This window comes from Falco punctatus (assembly GCF_963210335.1).
Source record: "Falco punctatus genome assembly, chromosome: 2".
In the NCBI taxonomy this organism is placed as follows: Eukaryota; Metazoa; Chordata; class Aves; order Falconiformes; family Falconidae; genus Falco; species Falco punctatus.
In genome coordinates, this window is record NC_137581.1 from 102,812,153 (window position 1) to 102,831,896 (window position 19,744).

The 19,744-nt window shown below is 40.6% G+C and overlaps 1 protein-coding gene across 5 annotated transcripts in view; it reads left to right on the forward strand.

Annotated features, from left to right (window-relative positions):
* Window positions 1–19,744, forward strand: part of APP (amyloid beta precursor protein) — a 229,270-nt gene that overhangs the window by 170,030 nt on the left and 39,496 nt on the right. For all 5 annotated transcript variants that reach the window (XM_080374444.1, XM_080374445.1, XM_080374447.1 and 2 more), the window contains 2 exons: window positions 7,114–7,242; window positions 9,335–9,434. In XM_080374444.1, the coding sequence (XP_080230570.1) occupies window positions 7,114–7,242; window positions 9,335–9,434 (229 nt within the window). The remainder of the gene's footprint in view (window positions 1–7,113; window positions 7,243–9,334; window positions 9,435–19,744) is intronic.

Sequence of the window (19,744 nt, forward strand, 5' to 3'; positions counted from 1 at the left end):
AAATAAATTTAGGCAAAACCAAATATTTGTACTGTTGTTCTGTTCTCAGAAGCACTGTCATGAAGGCTGCCCAGAAACTTTGATCCTTATCCCTGATTCCTGATGCAGCTTAACTGCACTGCTATACTTTGTTGCCTTTGAAAATGGGGTGCAGCTGTTCAGTTTCCAGTGTCAAAACACTGTATTGTTTCATCCTGCTTGATGGCCTTACTACAGAAAAGGAGGATTAGTGGCAGCTGGAACCAATATGCCTCTATTTTTTAAAACAGTTGGAAATTTTCCCCTTCATTTTGCAAATTAAATAGAGGAATTCAAACCCATCATTCTCCGTGAGCAGACTGATTCTATAATTTGCTTATATTCCCTCTTTCACGTGCATGTCAAGTTTTGCTGGATTTATGTCTCTCTGTTTAATCTTTGTTGGTAAGCGAGGCGTATTCTCTGTGGGAGGCCAGTGGCAGGGGGCAAAGAGGAGCAGAAAAGAAATCCAGATCCTAGTGGTGAAATAAAGGGTTTCAGAGCAAGGAAACATACAGGAAAACTTTGAAAGGTAATTAATTAACCTCTTTACTTTGCACATAAAGTGAGCATATAATCATTAAAATCAGTTTAAAATGCTTGTCTTCTAATTTGGCACTACTTTACTGAAATAGAAGTTATTGCTGAACAGAGCAGGATCATTAAGATCAACCCTAGCATGTACATTAATCCAGTTGAATTTTTTTGCCATTTTTTTTTTTCTTACTGCCTTCAGAAATTGCCCTGGTACCTTTGTGCTATGGGAGCAGTGTCTGTTGATACAGAGGGAGTGCAGTGTGGGCTGAAACTAGCTGAGTTTGGCTGTGAGGACGTGGAAGAGGGATCTGCACAGGGGCCCTTGCTCAGTGCCTCTGCGTTCGGGAATCTTGAAGCCTTTCCTGAGTCCAACCAGATTACTGTGGAAATACGCAGTTGGAGGCAGGCCAAAGCGTTGCTGCTGCGCTAGTGATAAAAATTCTCCTGTGCAGCAGGAAAGAGCAGTCCAGCTGTAATACTCCACCCTTTAGCTCTGCTCCTACAAAGCCCTAGACGTACAGCTGTGGAATTTCTCACATACACTTAATTCTGTAGGGTTTTTTTGAAGTAGCATGGATTTCAGCTCAGCTTTTAAACCAAGTCAGACTTCAAGAAACATGGTCAGCTATCTCCGTTTTCTAGCAGCTTCTGAAGCTTTTATGTGAATAAAACCAAACTCCCAGTCTGTGGGCTTGAGCAGATGGTATAGTCATACACCTAGGCTTGCCAGTAGGCTTTTTATATGGCTTTTGTGAACAAAAGACGGAAGAGGCCATTCCAAACAGGTATTATGTTCTGCAAAACCCTGGCAGGTTCATTATATCTAAATTGCAAAGTTTTAAAAGAGTAAGCAGAAACAAAATTTGTCTTAATTTGTCAAAGTTGAATAAGTTCAAATCCTGAAAAGCAAATAATGAGATAGAATCAAATACTGGTTTCATTATATTCTGCCTCAGGAAAAGTCCATGAGATGGTAGGCAAAGGGAAGTTTTGAGCACCATTATAGCCATTTATTTGTGATGTGTGGGGTAACGTGTTCTCTTATAAATTAGCAGAAATTAGGAGAAGGCATCTTTTAGCTCCACACGAATGGTAGCTGGATGAGGGTGTAGTTGTGTCTCACCCATAAGTAAAAGTCTTGCATTTATCCTAGCCAACCTTTCCTGAATGCTGCTAAAATGAGCTGCTACTACTGTGTGAAACATGACCTGCAAGTTCATAACAGCAGGTAAAATATATACCTAGTATGGTACACAAGGTATTCCTAGGTGAATGAAAAGAAGCAATTGTTGCACATTTCAAAAGCAGTAATCAGAAAGGACTGGTGATTGATTTTTCTCTGAAAGCAAGATTAAATAGCACAATACAGCATTGTGAAACCTTCCTCTCTGATGCAGAGAGAATTTTGATCAAAATTATAAGCCAGCTCAGAATTTCCTGTGGAAGTTTCATGGCATAGAGATGGGAAGCTGTATTTTAAATACTTAGAAGTACTTTAATGTGATTTTTGTGGTGTTTCTCTGTAGTAAGTACTTCAGAATTCCATGAGGAGAGGAGAGTATAAGTTACATTTGTAGCAATCCAAACTATGTTTGATGTTTCCATTTTTCAAGCTCAGTGAAAATGCAATTTCATTACTCCCTTATAATCTGAAATAGTAGACTAGGATCAATGTGGAGTTCATGGGGGGCATCTTCATGCACAGATATTCATACTTATATTAATGTTTCTCTGTGTGTCATTATATATATTACTTGCTAGAAGCCATTTTAGGGGGCATTTTAGATCTCATATATGATTCCTTTAAGGGGGTGACCTTATCTCGGTGCTGATGCCACCTGAAATAAAGGCACTGGATTACAATCAGTGGGGCTGGAACTCAGCACCAGGTAGCCAAGGAGCCATCAGCATTTTCTGCTTCATTCGAGTTTGTGTGTTGTGCAGTGGGAAACCTGATAACCAGCTGTCAGGACTGCCTGGGTGAGCTATCAAACCAGGGGGCTGGGTGCAGTACAGGTCCTTAAACCTGCCCTGGGGCATATGTACACACACACACTTTTTATTACCTATTTATTTATTTATTTTTCTTCCTCAGAAATAATAGTCTTCCAAATAAAGACAAGGCATATTCTCTACAGGTTTTGGTAGAAAATTAGCTTGTAATGGTGCATTGTCAACCTAGACAGTCGGTATAGACCACATACGTAGTCTGTAAACCTGTCTACTTTGTACCAAATATATTGAATACGTGCAAGTCCAAACATACTCATGAAAACTACATTAAATAATATTTTAACAATGTTCTCCAGCATAAACAGGATTTTAAACTGACAACTGAAATACCCACAGACATGAGTACAGCTGTTGGCCTGTCACAGCAGCTTGTGAAAGGGCTGCAATCGATCTGTGCTTAGTTTTGGATAAAAAACGGGTGTTTGAATCTGCTGAGAAGGGGGAGCTTTGGAGTGAGTTTCGTGGAAGCGAGTGGCTTGACAGTGTGTGCTTGAAGCAGTCGGGAAGAGCGTGTCATGGTAGCATTCACACTGCTTCACCCTGCGTTGCCGGCTGCGCACCTTGTTAGAAGCGTTTGTGACTTTTTTTCTGCATTTGCCTGAGTCATGAGTGTGTGCCGTAAGACTCTGAATTTAAGCTTCTTGCCAGCCAGTCCAGGGTTTTGGAGTACTCTCTAGCCAATATTATTCCTAACTAAACGGCACTGGTAATGAAATAATACGCATTCTGAATTTGGTGCTGGATCCTGTTGCTTAGGAAGTCACTGGCTGGTCTTGATGCTGGATAAATGACAGTCCCCAGCAGCGTCAGCCAGGGTAACTGAAAACATGGGGATAACAGAAGTCATGTTGGAAGTATTCTGGTCGCTTTCAGAGGAAGACCAAAATAATCAAGCCAACAAAACCTGCGCATACAACTGAAAATAGTGGAATTATTTCATGAGGCTTAGGTAGCCTCTGGTGGCCGACACAAGGTTGTTGCTCTGCAAGATGGTTTTTGTTAAGGTGACTACAGACCTGAACGCACCGAGTTTTCCCTGGCAGAACATGCAGCAGATTTCAAGAGCTAAACCCAGCATTTTTTTAATGAAGTTTGTCAAGAAGTGCCAAGCGGGCCCTGGGGTGTGTCAGCCGTTCTGCCGTTCTGCAGTGTCAGAGCTGAGGCCTTGGGAGCTTAATTTAGCTGATTTTGGAAACTTAATTTGCTGAAAATTGCACCGCTTTCAGTTATAACTTAATCTGAAGGTTCCTGCCTAGGGTGGATATAATTGACAGCTGTGGATACACCAGCTTCAGACAGGGTCTGACTGCATGCCCTAAGCCTGTGGAGCCTTCCCTCACCCTGTGCTTGCCCGGTGGAGAGTTGTCATTGCCGTCACCAGCTCTGACAGCTTCACCTTCGGCCACAGCCCTAAGGCCAGCAGCAGTAGCATTGCAGAGTTCTTAGGAAAGTTGGAGGTTGGACCTGATTCAGTGTGGCTGGGACTTCCAGCGAGGAAGCAGAGCTGATCTAGCATTCCGCAGATGTTCAGGGATACCGCCACCTTTGGGTTTGGTTTTTTTGATCAGTGTGGAAATGAACCCGCTATATTACCTTAACAGCTGAGGCAGAGCATGATTCCTAAGGGTAACAATAAAGAAATTTTTAGTGATAACAAGTCTATGTGCTAGGACTTCTAACCCATTTCAGCTTCCACTTCAGGAGAGCCTGGGTACATACATATCTTAGGTGTTGATGTTGTATGTTCAGGGAATCCTGTCGTTTCCATAGGTGCCTGCATCCAGCCTAGGAACTTGCGCGCAGCATGGTGCCTTGCTGACCGGGAGGGCCTTGGGCAGCTGTGCAAGGTGACTGGGTGCTTCACAAGGATTTTTAGCTTTGAATCATTTGCTGTTAATGTCACAAGCTTTTAGGCAGTGTGAGATCACTAGATCAATAGTTACCATGAGGGTTAAAACGTGCATATGGCTAGTTTTAAAAACAAAACACTGAAACTCTCTAGGCTTGTGTACCTGTATGCAGTGAGTTATTAGTGGTAGGTTTGGGGATATTTTTTGCTTGAGAAAAAGCAAAGTCTCTGCCCCTATAAGGAAACACCTTGCATCTAATATTCTTTCTGCATTGTCTGAAACTTGAATTATGGTTTTCTGCTGCCATCACAGGGAGATTTCTTGACCAGGCATGCATATCCATTTCTCCTTTATAGTCATAAGTTTAGGACATTCCTCAGTGTTAGAAAAGGCACCGAAGGTGGGCTGTCAGTTTGCCCAAGTGATAACTTCTGTTAGTGGCATTTGACAGGTATTTTCAATATTGCTATCCTATTAACAAATCTACTTGAGACTCTTAATGTAAAAGTTTCATTGACGTATTGCAGTGTATACAAATACACTTAGGGAAAACAAAAACTGTACCCTTCTGGTGTTAGACATGACACTTAAATTGGAACATCTCTTGAAGAAATAGAAATTAATCCTTTCCTCTCTAGTCTGCCCTAACCTGCTGTCTTGATGTGTCTTGGGGTAATGGAAAGCTAACTTGTCAGGAAAGGCAATGACATTGTCTGTCTTCAAAATTTTCTTATTATTAAACTTCGTGGTATTCTAGCCTTTGTTCCTGTAAAGCTTACCATTGGCATTGGCCATTATTGCAGTGCTGTGAGGATTACTTACTTTCCAGTATTTGTCCACAGTTTCTTGCAGCTTCATCCCAGGGTGCTTGGCTTTGGGGGCTTGGGGTTGTTTTCCTCATGAATGAATCTTCAGTCCTGGAGCCACTAAGTTTAATCCTCTGGCAGGCAATGGCTTCACATCTATTTCTGTCTGACAGATCTTCTTCAAATAACCTTTGGTTTACTTTCCTCAGACATTTTTAAATCTGTTGCTTCTCTTAAACTGAAGAGATTCTGAAATGTTTGAGCTCCATAGCTTAGTATTCATCTCTCGTGTAAATGTTAAATTAGTTTAGGCTCTATATTTGTCTTTGAATCTAAGTCTTAAAACTTCCACTTCACCTACGGTTCTTCCTGCTTTGGAAAGCTGTGCATGGAGCCTCTGACGTTCACGTTGTCGCTTCCCCACCCTGTTTCCTGTGTCCCTGCCAGTGCCCAGAGCAGCTGTTCACCTCTTCTGCTCATTCTTTAATCTGCTGCACAATAAGGTCACCTTTCCCTTTCTTCTCACCTGGCTCAGCATCACGCTTTTCACTGCTTGGCAGCTTCAGGTGGGGTGCACAAAAGCACAGCAGCTTTGTGGCGGGGTCAGGATTTCCAGAATCCATCATGAACACCGAGTTAAAAATGGATGTCTTAGCCGAATGCTAGAGAACACAGTTCCCTGTTTTGGAACCATATTATTGTACAGAATAGGAGGGTATGTAGAAATAAGCATTTCTTAGTCTTTGCTGCTCTATCACCAGTGTGTGTATGTTTTCGTGTTCCCTTCAGGTACAGACCTTTCCTTTGTTTGTATTCAGTTATGTGCCTTAAGGCATGTATGTAGTAGGTTTTACTAATTAAAATCACCTGCAGTATAGACATAGACTGAGATTTTTATAAAATCAGGCACCCAAGCTGAGTACCTTCAGAAGAACCACATAGGTGACCCTGTTTTCTTATGGCTTTTTAGTCAGTTGTGAATTCTGGATGTGTACTTTCTGTAGCTGAGCTCATTCCCTTCCTGATTCCTTTCTTCTTTCTTTTCTCCCTGGTGGCACAGCAGTAGTGACGAGACGGGAGCATCCTGAATTCTATTTATTGATTTACTGATTTATTTTTACGTTTTGCTGCCTGATGATTCTTCCTTGGCCTAGACAGAGTAGTGCTTTCATTCACGTGGTCTGTGCAGCTGTTAGGCAGGTTCCTTTTTGATGTGAATCTGAATGTGTACATTGTTTACTGGTGATAAATTCACCATGTGTAATCTTTTTTCTTGCTAAAGTTTAACTGTAGTTGACAGATGTTGGTACTGGTTGATTATTCAGCATAGTAGAGTGTATATTGGGAATCTTTGTAATGTTCCTGTTGGAGTCGGGAATCAGGAGTCCACGTTTTGGGGGGTGATCTGAGGGGATTTTCCTGGTGTCGGTGAAGGTTGCAAAATGGAGAGTTTGTATCATGGGGGCTTCCTGAGTTGGGGGAGAGGAGAAGCAGAGTCTGATGGGGAGAATGGAAACAAAGCCCCAAAGAAATTGATGTTGGGTGTCTGTGAACTAGCAGGCTAAGATGGCACTTGCTGTCTTGTTGGGCCAATAGCAGAGCAGTTAGATAAGAAAACTCAACCAAACTCCCCCCTATGGTCAGGGAGGAAATCTGAACACCCTCCCCAGGGACCTTACCTGCTACCTACGACTACTATTTAAAGGTGCCTCCTACCAAATAGGTTGGGTGAGTGGATGTTGCTGATAGCAGTCAGACCTGCCTTCAGAAGATAGCTGCAGGCACTGACTGGCCAAGTGCTTTTAGTTCGGGATATGTCTCCAGTGCAAGGAAATAAAACATGTGGTGTTCTGAACTGATTCTTTTTTTTCCCTATTTCTTCCCTGTAGCCTCGTCACGTATTCAACATGCTGAAGAAGTATGTGCGTGCTGAGCAGAAAGACAGACAGCATACTCTCAAACACTTCGAGCATGTCCGCATGGTAGACCCGAAGAAAGCTGCCCAAATCAGATCTCAGGTAATCCCAGCTGAGGGTTAATGGTGTTGTATTTTTTCGTAACTGTTGTGAAGTTTCTGTCAACTTGTTTTTTAAAAAAATACCTGACTCCTTTCTGTGGACAGCTTTGCATGCAAGAAAAAATAATCTGCTTTCTGGCAGAAGATTAAGGCAAAGCGATGTAGGAATAGGGTGGGTTTAATTTGTCTTCTGCGAAGTGGAAAACGGGGTTTCTGTCTATCTAGACAGTGTGGTCAGTCGTGGGTGTTTCCTGAGGAGCCCTCCAAGGCATTAATGCCCAGAGCCTTTATTACTGCTTTTGTAAATAATACCTCTGGGAAAACGTCAGTAATAGATTCAGTGACTACACGTAGTTACGCTTCCCTCAGCTGAGTGGCAGAACCAGAAGCGGTGCAGCCATCTGACTGCAACCAGCCTTTCTATAGTCGTTGCAGAGGTACTTGTGTCTATAAATGTGATTGCTGTGATGCCCTCAAGTTAAACATGTTCATTCAAAATAGGCACTGTAGTTCATAGCATTGTAACTGCTGAATGCTACTCCAGTCCTCAATATGTATGTTTTGGAACAACTTTCACGTTGCCTTTGTATATCATGGAGGGTGAGAAAGCAAAAAAAAATAAATATTGAAGTTGTAGCTGGCTTTCCAAATGTCAATTAAAATTGTAGGCACAATGGATAAGCTGTAAAAAGTGTGCTGTAATCTGCAGGTTCTGCTGCTGTTCCCTCTGCAGGTTACAAGGGGAAGCACTGTTTTTCCACAGTTTCTGAACTGGCTGGCATCACTAAAAGCCAAATCAAAACCATATACCTCCCTGAATGGCACAATTTGCGTATTAGATTTCTCAAACGTCTCTTCCAGTCAGACTTGTACATTGAGATCATTCTGTCTTGAAATTACTAGGCTTAGAAAATGCGCAGTTTTAACAGTCTTCTGCAGTGATGGTTGTCTTTACTTTGTCTTAAACACTAAAGCATGTCCTTTTGCATCCAACATGACTTTTTAATTTCTAAACCACTGGATTATTTAATAACAAAAACCAGCGAAATTTTGCAGAATACAGGTTGTGTGGCAGCACAGGTGAAAAATGGAAACTGACATTTAAATACAAGTACAGTGAATTGCTTAGTATATTGTCATAGGGATGAGTATTTCTATAGTACCTTTGCTTCTTGAATTGGTCAGAAGGTTGGAGGAATGTGGGCTGGAAGATCTGTTTGTGAATTTTTTTTTCAGTGGAAAATGGAAAACATTGTTTTGTTCAGAAGCATAAATAATGTATTTGGATTTGAAGAAATCTACTGTTGTTTCATTAAAATTGCTATCTGCAGCCCATTTTCCTTTTAGCACCTAATTGCCCTGTCAGTTTTCTAAGTCTTTTAAGATGCACCTCAATTTCCCTTTCTATTGAAGAGAGATGATACTTGTGGAGAGTACCCTGGGGGAGGCATATATCATGGGATGTCGTGACTCAACTCATAGCAGTGTGCATGAACCTGAGGCAATAGCGCTGTAATCGCATGAGACAATGCAGTAACGCATCTGAGTGGAAATATTTTTGTTTTCAGCTGACAATGCTTGCAGATGTTTTTACCAAGAAAATTGAAGGTTTTCATTCTAGAAAGCGCCATTTCTTTTTGCAATATTAGAATAAAGGGAAAAAAAAACCTAACAGCTGAAACATTTTGATGCAGCAATCGTTGCGCCTCACTTGGTTTGTGTGTTATGTAAAAACTTACAGGTATGGGCAAAGGTAAATGTTGTCAAAGGGTAAATGAGGCTGTGGGTTTCTGCCACAATAGCTGCTTGGGTATATGCTCTGCCCCACAGCAAATGTAAACTCCTGCTTTAAATTTCTGTATTCCCACGGGATTTCAGGTAGTTGCTATGGAAGAGCTTCTAGAACACTATTTTTGTAGCAGCTGTGGGAGACGTGAATTTTTGCAATGGATTTGACAGTTTCAGTACGCAGAGCATGCTGAAGTCTTAAACCTAACACAAGTGAAAACCATCTTGCTCTCTATAACCTATAACAGTTGTGGTGTCAAATTAAAAGTAGTATTCCCCTCCTTAAAATGCTTTTATTTCCATAGGTTATGACACATCTACGTGTGATATATGAACGCATGAACCAGTCTCTCTCCTTCCTCTACAATGTGCCTGCTGTGGCAGAGGAGATCCAGGATGAAGTCGGTATGCAAACTGTTAATGTAGAAAAAGGGAACTATTTCTGTGATGAGACATTTTCACCAAAAGCTAAAATACAGCATCTTACTTCTCCTATCAATACGCTGTCCAACCTGAAAAATAGGAGCGTAACCTTGCCAATGTTCTTAAAATATACATTAAATTAATGAATACTTGGAAGACAAAGCCCGTATAACCCGTGCAGTGACATCGTCACATGGTTGTAAATGTCTTCCCTGAAGTACATTAATTTACATTTGGAGCCCTCATGCTTTAGCAATGCAGCTATTGACAATGAGATTTATCAAATCCTTCCAAGGTTTGAATATTTAATATACCTGGTGAGTATTTACATTATTTGCTATAGATATTTTGGAAATCCCCCAGCTAAAAAATTAGTTGCAGACCCAATCATTCGAGAAGAGTTTAAGTATCAACTAGAAGTTGCTATGTTTGGCTTGGCAGTATCTTATGGTCATGCATTTAGTTCTTGGTTAGTTGGTCAGATGAGTATCTCCTGTTTTCACTGTTTTTCCAGTGCATAGGCTGAGCTGCAGATCAGTCAGACAGCAACAGTCCCATGTTTGCATCTTCCTCGAGTGCTGTCACAGCAAATAGCTGTGAGGGGGAATGGTCTTTCCTCCAGTTTAGGTTCCTGCTTCTGGCTGTGGCATTACTACAACAGAGAGATCTCCATCCACAGCACTTGGACTTCGCTGTGAGCTGTGGTGTTGTAGCAAGGCAACTCAGCCTATATTAATTTCAGATACAGCCACAGCTCTAGACATCGTAATCCTAACGTACTTCTTTAAGAAAAATAATACATGGTTGAATGCAAAGGCTGGAGATGGGACAATCACTGTCTTTGGAACAGCTTTTTTTGCAAGATGTAATACTCTGCCAAATGGCAGTTAATGGATTAGTTTCACAAATAACCAGTTTCAGCTGACTAAATAAATTATTGATTTCTTTAAAACACAAGACAGGGAGGCATGCCATTGCAGTAGGATTAGGATGCATTTAGGACATGTGAAGGGTTTGGATAGGGAGTAGTGGCGGATTCATTTGCCCAAAGCACAGATTAGGAAGGAGATGTGCATTTACTTGTGAGGTAGCTTGAGAGTGCTGGCAATGAGATCAGGAAATTGAAGGAGGGGTTGGGAGGAAACAAAAAGATAGCAGAATTAGTAATTATCCTTCACCATGTGTTCTGCTCCCCAGTTACAAGGCATAATCAACAGTCTCAGTCTGTAGTTGTAGATAGCCATTTGGGGGAAAGAAGCCCACACTTTATTGATCATTTGAAAGCATATCATTTCTGTAGCAAAGGACATGCTGATACGGTTAGTCCTCCAAGACGCTCAGTTTGTTTTCTTTCTGCACCACTACCATTCCCTTGGTTTTTTGCATGAAGTTTCAATTTCTTCTGTTCTTGGTAATCTTAATGCTTCTTGGTGAGGAGGACATTCTTCTAAATTTTCTTCTTCCTCCTAAGCGGAGGGAATTTCAGAGGCTTTGAAGTGACATGGGAGCAAAAGTCTATTAACTGCTAGGTGGTTTACAAAAATCTGACTCCTAATCTCAAATGTAATATTAATTTTTAGGGGAAAAAAAAGAACATAAAATTAGTAGGATATTATTTCCTAATAAGATGAGAGAAGCTAAGATATCTCAAAGGAAGTCTATCATAGTTTCTTGAGTTTCCTGAGTACTTTTTCCCTACCTTGGTTTTTTTTTTTTTTTGTGGTTTTGGGTGTACTAAAAACTCTTCAAAGCCTTGCAGAGTTTAAAGCAATGAGAAGTAAGTTCTCATACTGGGAGTTACCAGGCAGCAAAAATTAAAAAAATCACTATCGGATCTGGGCTATACTAGCCAAAATACTTTTCAGTAATCAGAAGAAAGCCTATTCTCTTTCAGTATCAACATTCTTCTTGTGGTAACATTGGCTGTATACTTGGTTTCACATGCTGCTTTTAATGAAAGTTTGGTGAGATCATTCCCATCTGTTAAAGGAGACCGTATCCTAGCTTTGAGCACGGATCAGTCTGTTTCAAATTCCATTCTGAAATTATTGCATTTCTTAGTCTCTGTACTCTTCGTAAACCCATGGAAAAGGAAACCTACTGCAGCTGCAGCAGCCATGAAGTAAAATAGTAATAAAATTGCACGTTGTAACATTCCCAAGAAATATTGCAACTCTCATTAAAAAGACGAGTTTCATTAAATACCTTTTGTTAGAACCATTGACTTAGAAAGTCTGAATCAGTGGAAAAGGTGAAAAATAACCTAGATAAGAACATGTCACATACAGAGTATCTGAATAATAAATTACATGTAAGGAAGCATAGTTGGAAATAGTTCTTCTGTTGGGCTGGGATGCAAGTTGGATGACTATTGTTTTAGTTCAGGGTTTTTGTTCATTATACTTTTGGTTTCTAGTTCCTTGCTTTGCTGCAGAGAGTTCTTCATGAACAGTTTTCACATTGAGGAATGAATAATCTTTGCTTTAGAAGACACAGCTCTGGCATAGTTTTTCCCTAAATTGAACAAGTAGTTCCGTGAACAGCAAAATAAATGAGATCTAGTTTTCTGTGAATTGGTACTGTGGATTTAATTCCTCTTATATCTAATAAGGTGCTGGTTTTTACTAGATTTTCTCATTGCTAGAAATATTATGCCCTATTTTGCAGTTTCTCGATTATTAGCTGTGACAAATTTGAATCTCGGGTGTTGGTATTTAATTATTTTAATTTTTTTAGAAACTGAACTAGAAACACATTAGAATTTCCCTTATGTCTTCCTGAGAGTTTGCTACCGAAGGTTCATCTGTGAGAAACAGGTGGTGGTCTGTCATTGGAAAGTACATGTGCTTGAAGATAAGGTGCACGCTTCTAATTTCTGTCTGTTATTTTTTAAGTCTTTATGCTGAGCAATGAATTTTAATTTTATGAAATAGAATCTAGAGTTATTCCTGGGGCATAGCAGCTGCTTAAGAGAATGTTTTCTTCAACAATCAGAAGATATTTGAGTTAATGCTTGGTGATCAGATGAATCACAATCCAGCAGTTGGATGTTTGGAGTTCCTTTAAAATACAGGATATGTTTGAAGTTCCTGCCTCAAAAGGCAGGTTTACAGCCATAGTTTTAGGGTGTGGAATCCAAAATACGAAATCCAGCTTCTACACTGAGAGCAGCTTTTTAAAACTTTTGGTTATTTTCAGAACTCCAGCAGAGATTGTGGAAGGAAGTTAGGGTAACATTTAAGAGTTGTAGACCTTATCTGCAGGTGTTCATCACCAGTTGATGTCCGTTGGCTTAAATAGAAGGTGTCTTGGTTTGAGTGTATAGATACATGGGAAGACCCACAGTACTCCAAAGGGTAGCAAGCAGCGCTTAGCTGAAGGGAGGATTTTTCTGCTGAGCATTTGACCAGTGTGTAATGTGCAAGCAAATGCCCGGTTAGGGTGACAGGCATGTATTGTAGCAGGAAATTACACATGTGTAAGCAAGATACTGCTGGCTGTCTCTTACTGGGGCAGGGGAAAAAGTATCAGTGTTACAAGTTGCAGAAAGAGGTCTGTCTGACCGACAAAGCATGGAAAGCGTAAGCAGGCTATTTGTGTAGAAGACCATGTGGCAATTCTGGCTGCAAATGATTCCTCGAGGGGCAGTGATGTAAATGTGCTACAAACCAGGCCACTTGGCAGCAGCAGATGCAGTACTTGGTCTTAAGTGGTATTTCTCACCAGCACTGCCCCATGAATAGGAGCATAGCCCAAAAAAGTCTGAGAAGAGATACTTATTTGCAAACGGTAGGCGAGCAGTTTATTTGTTTACCTAGGTATCTGTACTCACATTTTCCCTCTGATAAATCTCATATACTATTTAATAAGTACAAAGGCTCAGAGACACCAATGGTAGGCTTTAAGAGAAATCAGTAGTTCCTTTGACCACATCCTGCTTTAAATCCTTATTTGATTAGACTGCTTATCCATGTATGTAAGGCAATTTATTGCTAGGAGGGGCACAGCAGGCACAGCTTCTGAATCAGAAGCTACGTCAGATCTTTGTGCGTCAGTCAAATGAGCAGGCAGCGAGCTGAATTTTTATTTCTGTCTTTCCTGTTTCCAAACTGAGTCCCGAGTTCCATGTTTTCTAGCCCACCACTGATGAAATACTCAGCACTGCCTACCACAGCAGTATCGTAATAGCTCTGAAACATTCAGTTATGAGCAGTAAGTAAGACAATATGATTTCATTTGTCTCTTGACAAATAAAATCAAACTATTGTTATTTTATTATTCTGTTCCAGTGTGCATATCTTGTTCTTCTGCAGCATGTTCTGGAAGCCACACGCGCATTATGTAGCTGAGAGAGAGGATAAACAGAAAGAAGCAGACCCCAGATCACTGCTTGCATCCAAATGCATATGGTGTGCTGTGGGTCATGTGCTGTTTCAAGTATTTGTGTGTTCCAGCTTAGCATGACAGAATTTGAGCAAGAGAGATTTGCCTCTCGACATTTGGTTCACAACTTCCTGTGAAGATTTTTTTTAAGTATTTTCAGAAAAAGCTGTAAGTATAGGACAAGCTGCAGAGTAAAGATGTCTGAAGACTTGCTTTCCTTTACCCTTTCCTCTTCAACCGTTAGGTCCCTATACCTGTCAGTCTGCATCTGTGGAGGGCGAAGTTAGTGCTACCTCAGTTGCTTCTGGTCTTTCAGCATTTATAAGGTAATTGCTGATTTCTTATTTCTAGCTGCTAATTTTGACCTGTAGTTAATCAACAGCCTTGCTGCATTTCTTGCCCTGAGTTGTATTAGGATGCTGTTCTCCTTTCGTTCTGTGGTATCCTTAAGAAGTTCTGAGGGCATTAGCTGCTTGCTGCAGGCAGGCAGTCCAAAACAACAACCATTATGGTTTGGGGATTTATATTGCAAAATCGAAACATATCCCTGGGGGCTTTGCAAAGGGAAATTCTGCATCCTGTCTGGTGCCACTTCCTTTAGATTGCTTTCCTCATCCTGTCCCTTTAAAATGTTGAATATGTAGTTAGTAATGTCTTTAAGACTGAAATGGAACTTCTCAGTGTCTCATTTTTCTGTAACTCTTCTTTGTACTTTTTATCTTAAGATTTGGGAAGGGAAGAACTCTACCTTCAATAGTATTTCAAATTGTGAAGCGATTCTTAGGATTTCTGCACCTTTTATTTGAAGTTGGGTTGCCATATTGAGGTATCAGAATAATAAAGGGAAGTTGGCATACATTAAATGTGTCAGTAGCTTGTTAAAAGGATGTCATAATGTTACCAGTGGTTTTGGAATGGGGTTTACAGGATGATATAGTTCATATCAAGTAAGAACAGTAATTACCTTATGACTAATGCTGTATTTTACACTAGAAAATTCTTGAAATTGCTTGTTGGTCACAGAGGTGGCAGTTCTAGTCTACTTCATGGAGGGAAGCAGTTCTAGTTTTTCTCTTGGACTAGAGGCAAAAGTAATGGTAACAGTTGCTTGATGCAATTAATGTCATCTATCAGAGTGATTACCAATGCCCTAATTTTTTTTAATATTTTTTTTTCTGGTCAAGAAAAACAGGGATGTTGAAGCATGGGTAAATGAATAAGCACTCTAGGATTTATCTGTACTGGGACAGACCAAGCTCAGTGAAGTGGCATAGAGAAAGATGAAGAATGGTCATCAGTGGTGCTCATCCTCAGGACAGTTGGGTTTTGCACCGGGTGACAAACCTGCTTAATGCAGTCAATGTAAATCTTCCTGGATCTGTCTGCAGTAGCATTTTAGCTCACATAGGAGTACATTCTGGTAACAAATGCCTCAGTCGTCTGCGTTTACTGTGTTGTTCCACTTCACAACTTGCTAGTGTAAGCAGGGCTCAGACTTACTGAGAACAAGCATTGGAAAGGTCTACTTGGTTGTTAAATACAAGCAATATCTAGCAGTAGACAGAGGTGCAGAGAAGCATGCTGAGGACTGGGAAACTAGAGATGTTCTTTCTGAAGAAAGCAGTTCCTCTCTGGCTTTGGTTATCCATACTTTCCAGTTAGTACTCTTTTTCTTTTTTTAAAGGAGTCAAATGGAGTTGAACTTTTTACCCAGGGTAAAATAAACAGCCTCAAATCCAGTGTGCAGCTGCAGTAGTTATAAAAATCTGTAGCTGAGGAAGGTTGGACAATTCCTTTTAAGTTTTATACATTCTGCCATTTTGGAGGTCTATTGGAATTGTTGTTTCTAAATTGCCCCAGGCGCTTGGCTAGTACTTGAGAGGGAGTGTCTTCAATTTTGGACAGAAAGGAATGTCATCTTTGCCAAACCGTAGCGTTGAATTTCCACCCTCGTCTCTCTAAAACCAGCACATTTTTCCATGGCAGCAACTCATCCATTCAGATTTGATGGGTATATCTACACCATACAGAAATTTCTCAGTAAACTTTAAAGAGATTTTCTGGAAGTAGTACAATTATGTGTACATCTTACCCTAAGGTAAAGATGTAAAACGTACCTTCTAGTTTTCGAGAGATGGTTTGGTGTGCCTGTGCTGTATCATACAGGCTTACCATTCCCCCACTCTGCTCCGTTGTTTGGGGTTTTTTCCCTTAAGGGAAATGCAATTGGAACAAGCAGTCAAAAGCAGCCTTCGCAGAATGTGTATTTGCTCAGGTACCCTGAAGTGACTTCCAGCACCAACTATGCCTGTGCTTTCTCCCCATAATGGACTCAACATATTTGTGCATATCCGTAACCTTAGTTTTCCAAAGTTTGAATTTTCTGTGGTTATTTATCTTTCATTGTCCTCCCTGGAAGCCCCATATCATTCAGCTCAATAGCTGATTTGTTAGAACGCTAGCAAAAAATGTATTTCTGGGTCAGTGGCTAAAAATAGCAAGAGTTTTCCCACAAAAACAAATTATTTCTATGTTAAGCTTTACACAGCAGCATTTAGTTAGATTTTGTATGCTTAAATACTGACGTGATACTGCCCAGGTAAACTGCCTGATAAGCAATTAAGACCTCTTCCACCCAAGGACATTGGGTTTTAAAGCATTTGGCTATCCTTATAATTATATACACACACACACACACACACTCCTCAGCTTTTTGGGTTTTTTTCCTGGTGGTTCTTTTTTTCATCACATGCTTCTTACGGTCTTTACTAAGCCATCAGTGTTGCCGCTTTGTTACCTCTATAAAATATTTTTATAATCATTTAAATGTCATAAATAGCTCAATAAGTCCATTGACCTATTTGTTGGAGCAAGGTGATGTATTCTGTTTATGTGGGGAATCAGCTGATGTCACAGAATCACAGCATGGCTGCGATTGAAAGGGGCCTCTGGAGGTCATCTGATCCAAGCCCCCTGCTCAGACAGGGCCATGCAGAGCCAATTGCCAGTGCTCAGTCACCCTCACAGTAAAAGAGCATTTCCTGATGTTCAGATGAAACCTCCTGTGTTTCAGTTTGGGCCCTCTGCCTCTGGTTCTGTTGCTCGGCACCAGTGAAAAGAGCCTGGCTGCATCCTCTTTGCACTCTCCCTTGAAGTATTTATACACGTTGATGAGATACCGTGCAAGCCTTCTCCAGGCTGAGCAGTACCAGCTTTCTCAGCCTTTTCTCATAGAAGAGATGCTCCAGTCCCTTCATCATCTTTATGGCGGTTCGTTGGACTCTCCAGTATGTCTGTGTGTCTCTTGTACTGGGGAACCCAGAACTGGACGCAGGACTCCAGGTGTGGCCTCACCAGTGCTGAGTAGAGGAGAAGGATCACCTCCCTCCACCTGCTGGCAATGCTTTGTCCGATGCAAGCCAGGATACCATTAGCTTTCTTTGCAGCAAGGGATGTTAATGGCTCATGTTCAGCTTGGTGTCCACCAGGACCCCCAGGTCAGCCCCCAGCACATACCAGTGCATGAGGTGATTGTTCTCCAGGTGCAGGACTTTGCACTTCTTGTTGAACTAACTGCCCTGCCTTAGTGTGTTATATTTTAATAGGCAAAGGTAGTTGCCAGCTGGAGTAACAGTTGCGTGTTGTGAGGCTTTGTAAATTCCGCATGCCATTCAGGAGCTTGGAGGAGCTGAAGAACCTCAGTTACTTCTTGTTGGAGGCTCAGCTGCTCTGTCTGCTAGTAAAATATGTCCTTTGCCGCAGCTTCAGAGAAAAAGAAAAAAAAATCCTGGAAATAGATCCAACATTTTCCTCTTCTAAGCATCTCTTATTTTCTGTCCAGATTATTTAACTGTCATAGAAAATTAGGCAGAGAATAGTAGATGATTGAACTAGATATAAATGCACTTCAGTGACATTGATGTTCTCAAATGCTTTCATTAGTAGCATACTATATCCTCCCCATCTTTTGTAGCTAATGGTCTATTGTGCTTTGTCATGGGCGCTAATGTTCTTCAGAAAAGATGTGAATCCTGATTTTTGTGTGCACAAGCCCTCTTTTAATCTCATAAATACTGTGAACATAACTTCAGCCAGTAAAAGAGCCAGCTTCCTCCAGATCTTACAGATATTGTGAAAAGGATAGATGGCTTCACATGACTTTGGATTGGGGTGGCGTTTTTGTCAGGGAAAGATATGGGACATCTTGTTTTCCATCTGCTTTTCAGAAGTTTCATCAGAATAAAAAGGTCTTACGAAGTTTATTGAGAGAGTATTTTTCCTGTGGTTTGAAAAGCACTCCTCTATTTGACTTGTACCTGTAAGGAAATCTGGTCTTGTGCTCCAAGTGTTAGAACTTGAAAACCAGGAATTTCTGATAATAATTATTGACTTGTAGATGATAAACAGAGTAACTTTCTGTTTTTCTGGGCATCTGCTATTTCACTGGGTATTTAAATCTTTCATTCTAAACACTTCATCCTTTAGCAGGGGAGGTTTAAAGGTGTTGTTCTGTCTTGAAGACCATTGTTTCTACTGGTAGAGAGGCTACAGTTGTATGAAAACATTGACTATATAGGAGTGAGTGTATTACTTTAAATCAGTATATTGGATATGTTTGATTTTTAAAAAGCATCCTAGGGCAGGATTATGTCACAGTGACAGATTTGTTCATAAAAAACTCTTTGAGTTGATTTCCTGCTCTCTTGTGTCTTTGGTGCAAGTGAAAAGAAAAGCTGAAGCATTCATTTTTTGACAAGATACAGGTAAAGCATGTGGTGGTATTTAATTATTTTTTTTAAGTCTGATTTTACTTTTTTATGAAGTGGCTTGGTTTCTCTTGGCCTTGCTTTTTGTATTTCCTGATGATTGCTTCTACCATGAAAGGAACTGTTAGTTCATCACGTGCTAAATGCGTTCTTTGATTGGATGGATAGCAAAAGTCTGAAAACATCTTGCAGTTGTCCAGTTCAGAGATGTGATCTGAGACTAGGTTAGCTTAATAGAGCTTGGCTTTCTGGATGTGTAGCTTCCATTCAGGTGGGGAGGCACTGGCTTGGTGGAATATTGCCCACTTAAAGAAATGTCGTTATGCTTAGTTATGGAAAATGTTCTTGATGCACTGAATGTATGTGTAATTTAATTCATGAATACATCATCTTCCTATCGTCTTAAATTAATTTTGTCAGTGTCCACAAGTACTGAAGCAGTGCAGACACTCCCAACAACAGCTTCCACTTCATACCTGCAGTTGAACGATGGATTTTCTTTTCCATTTACTTGGTTTGGAAACAGTGGTGTCATTCTGTGTGATTCACTCCAAGATCAGGTTCCTAATAGGGAGTATTATATTGTGAAAGAAGCAAAGTAATTATCTTAATTCTTACATGCTAGCAAACCAAGTGTCCAGTGAGAACCAGTTACAGACTGTCTGCACAACCTGTGTTTTATAGCTTCATATATTATCTATTACAGAGCTAGTGTGTCAGTCAGTTGTTCCCAGAGCAGTCTCTGGAATTGTTATCCAGGGCATTCAATCACTGAAGTCTGAAGTGCATTGCTGTGTATCCTGAGGAGGGGAGGGCTAAATATGCCTCTAATGCCAATGATGTACCAAGTTTTGGGTTACTCAAGCATAAGTTTCTCTTCAGATGGTGCAGAGTGAAAAATCACAGGTGCTCATTATGGCCAAGAGTATCTGACGTGTTCTTGCTAGGCAAGCTCTTACTATTGGGATAAAAACGGAAAAGAATTACTGAGGATATGTGATTTTACAGAACAGCAGGATTGATGGAAGTGTTGCAGTAATCTCCTAACAGTCAGTTCCATTGCGCATGGGATTACAAATGAAGCAATCTTTCATCAGCACAGCTTCCTCCTGCTGTGTGATTCTCATATGCCCAATTTAATTG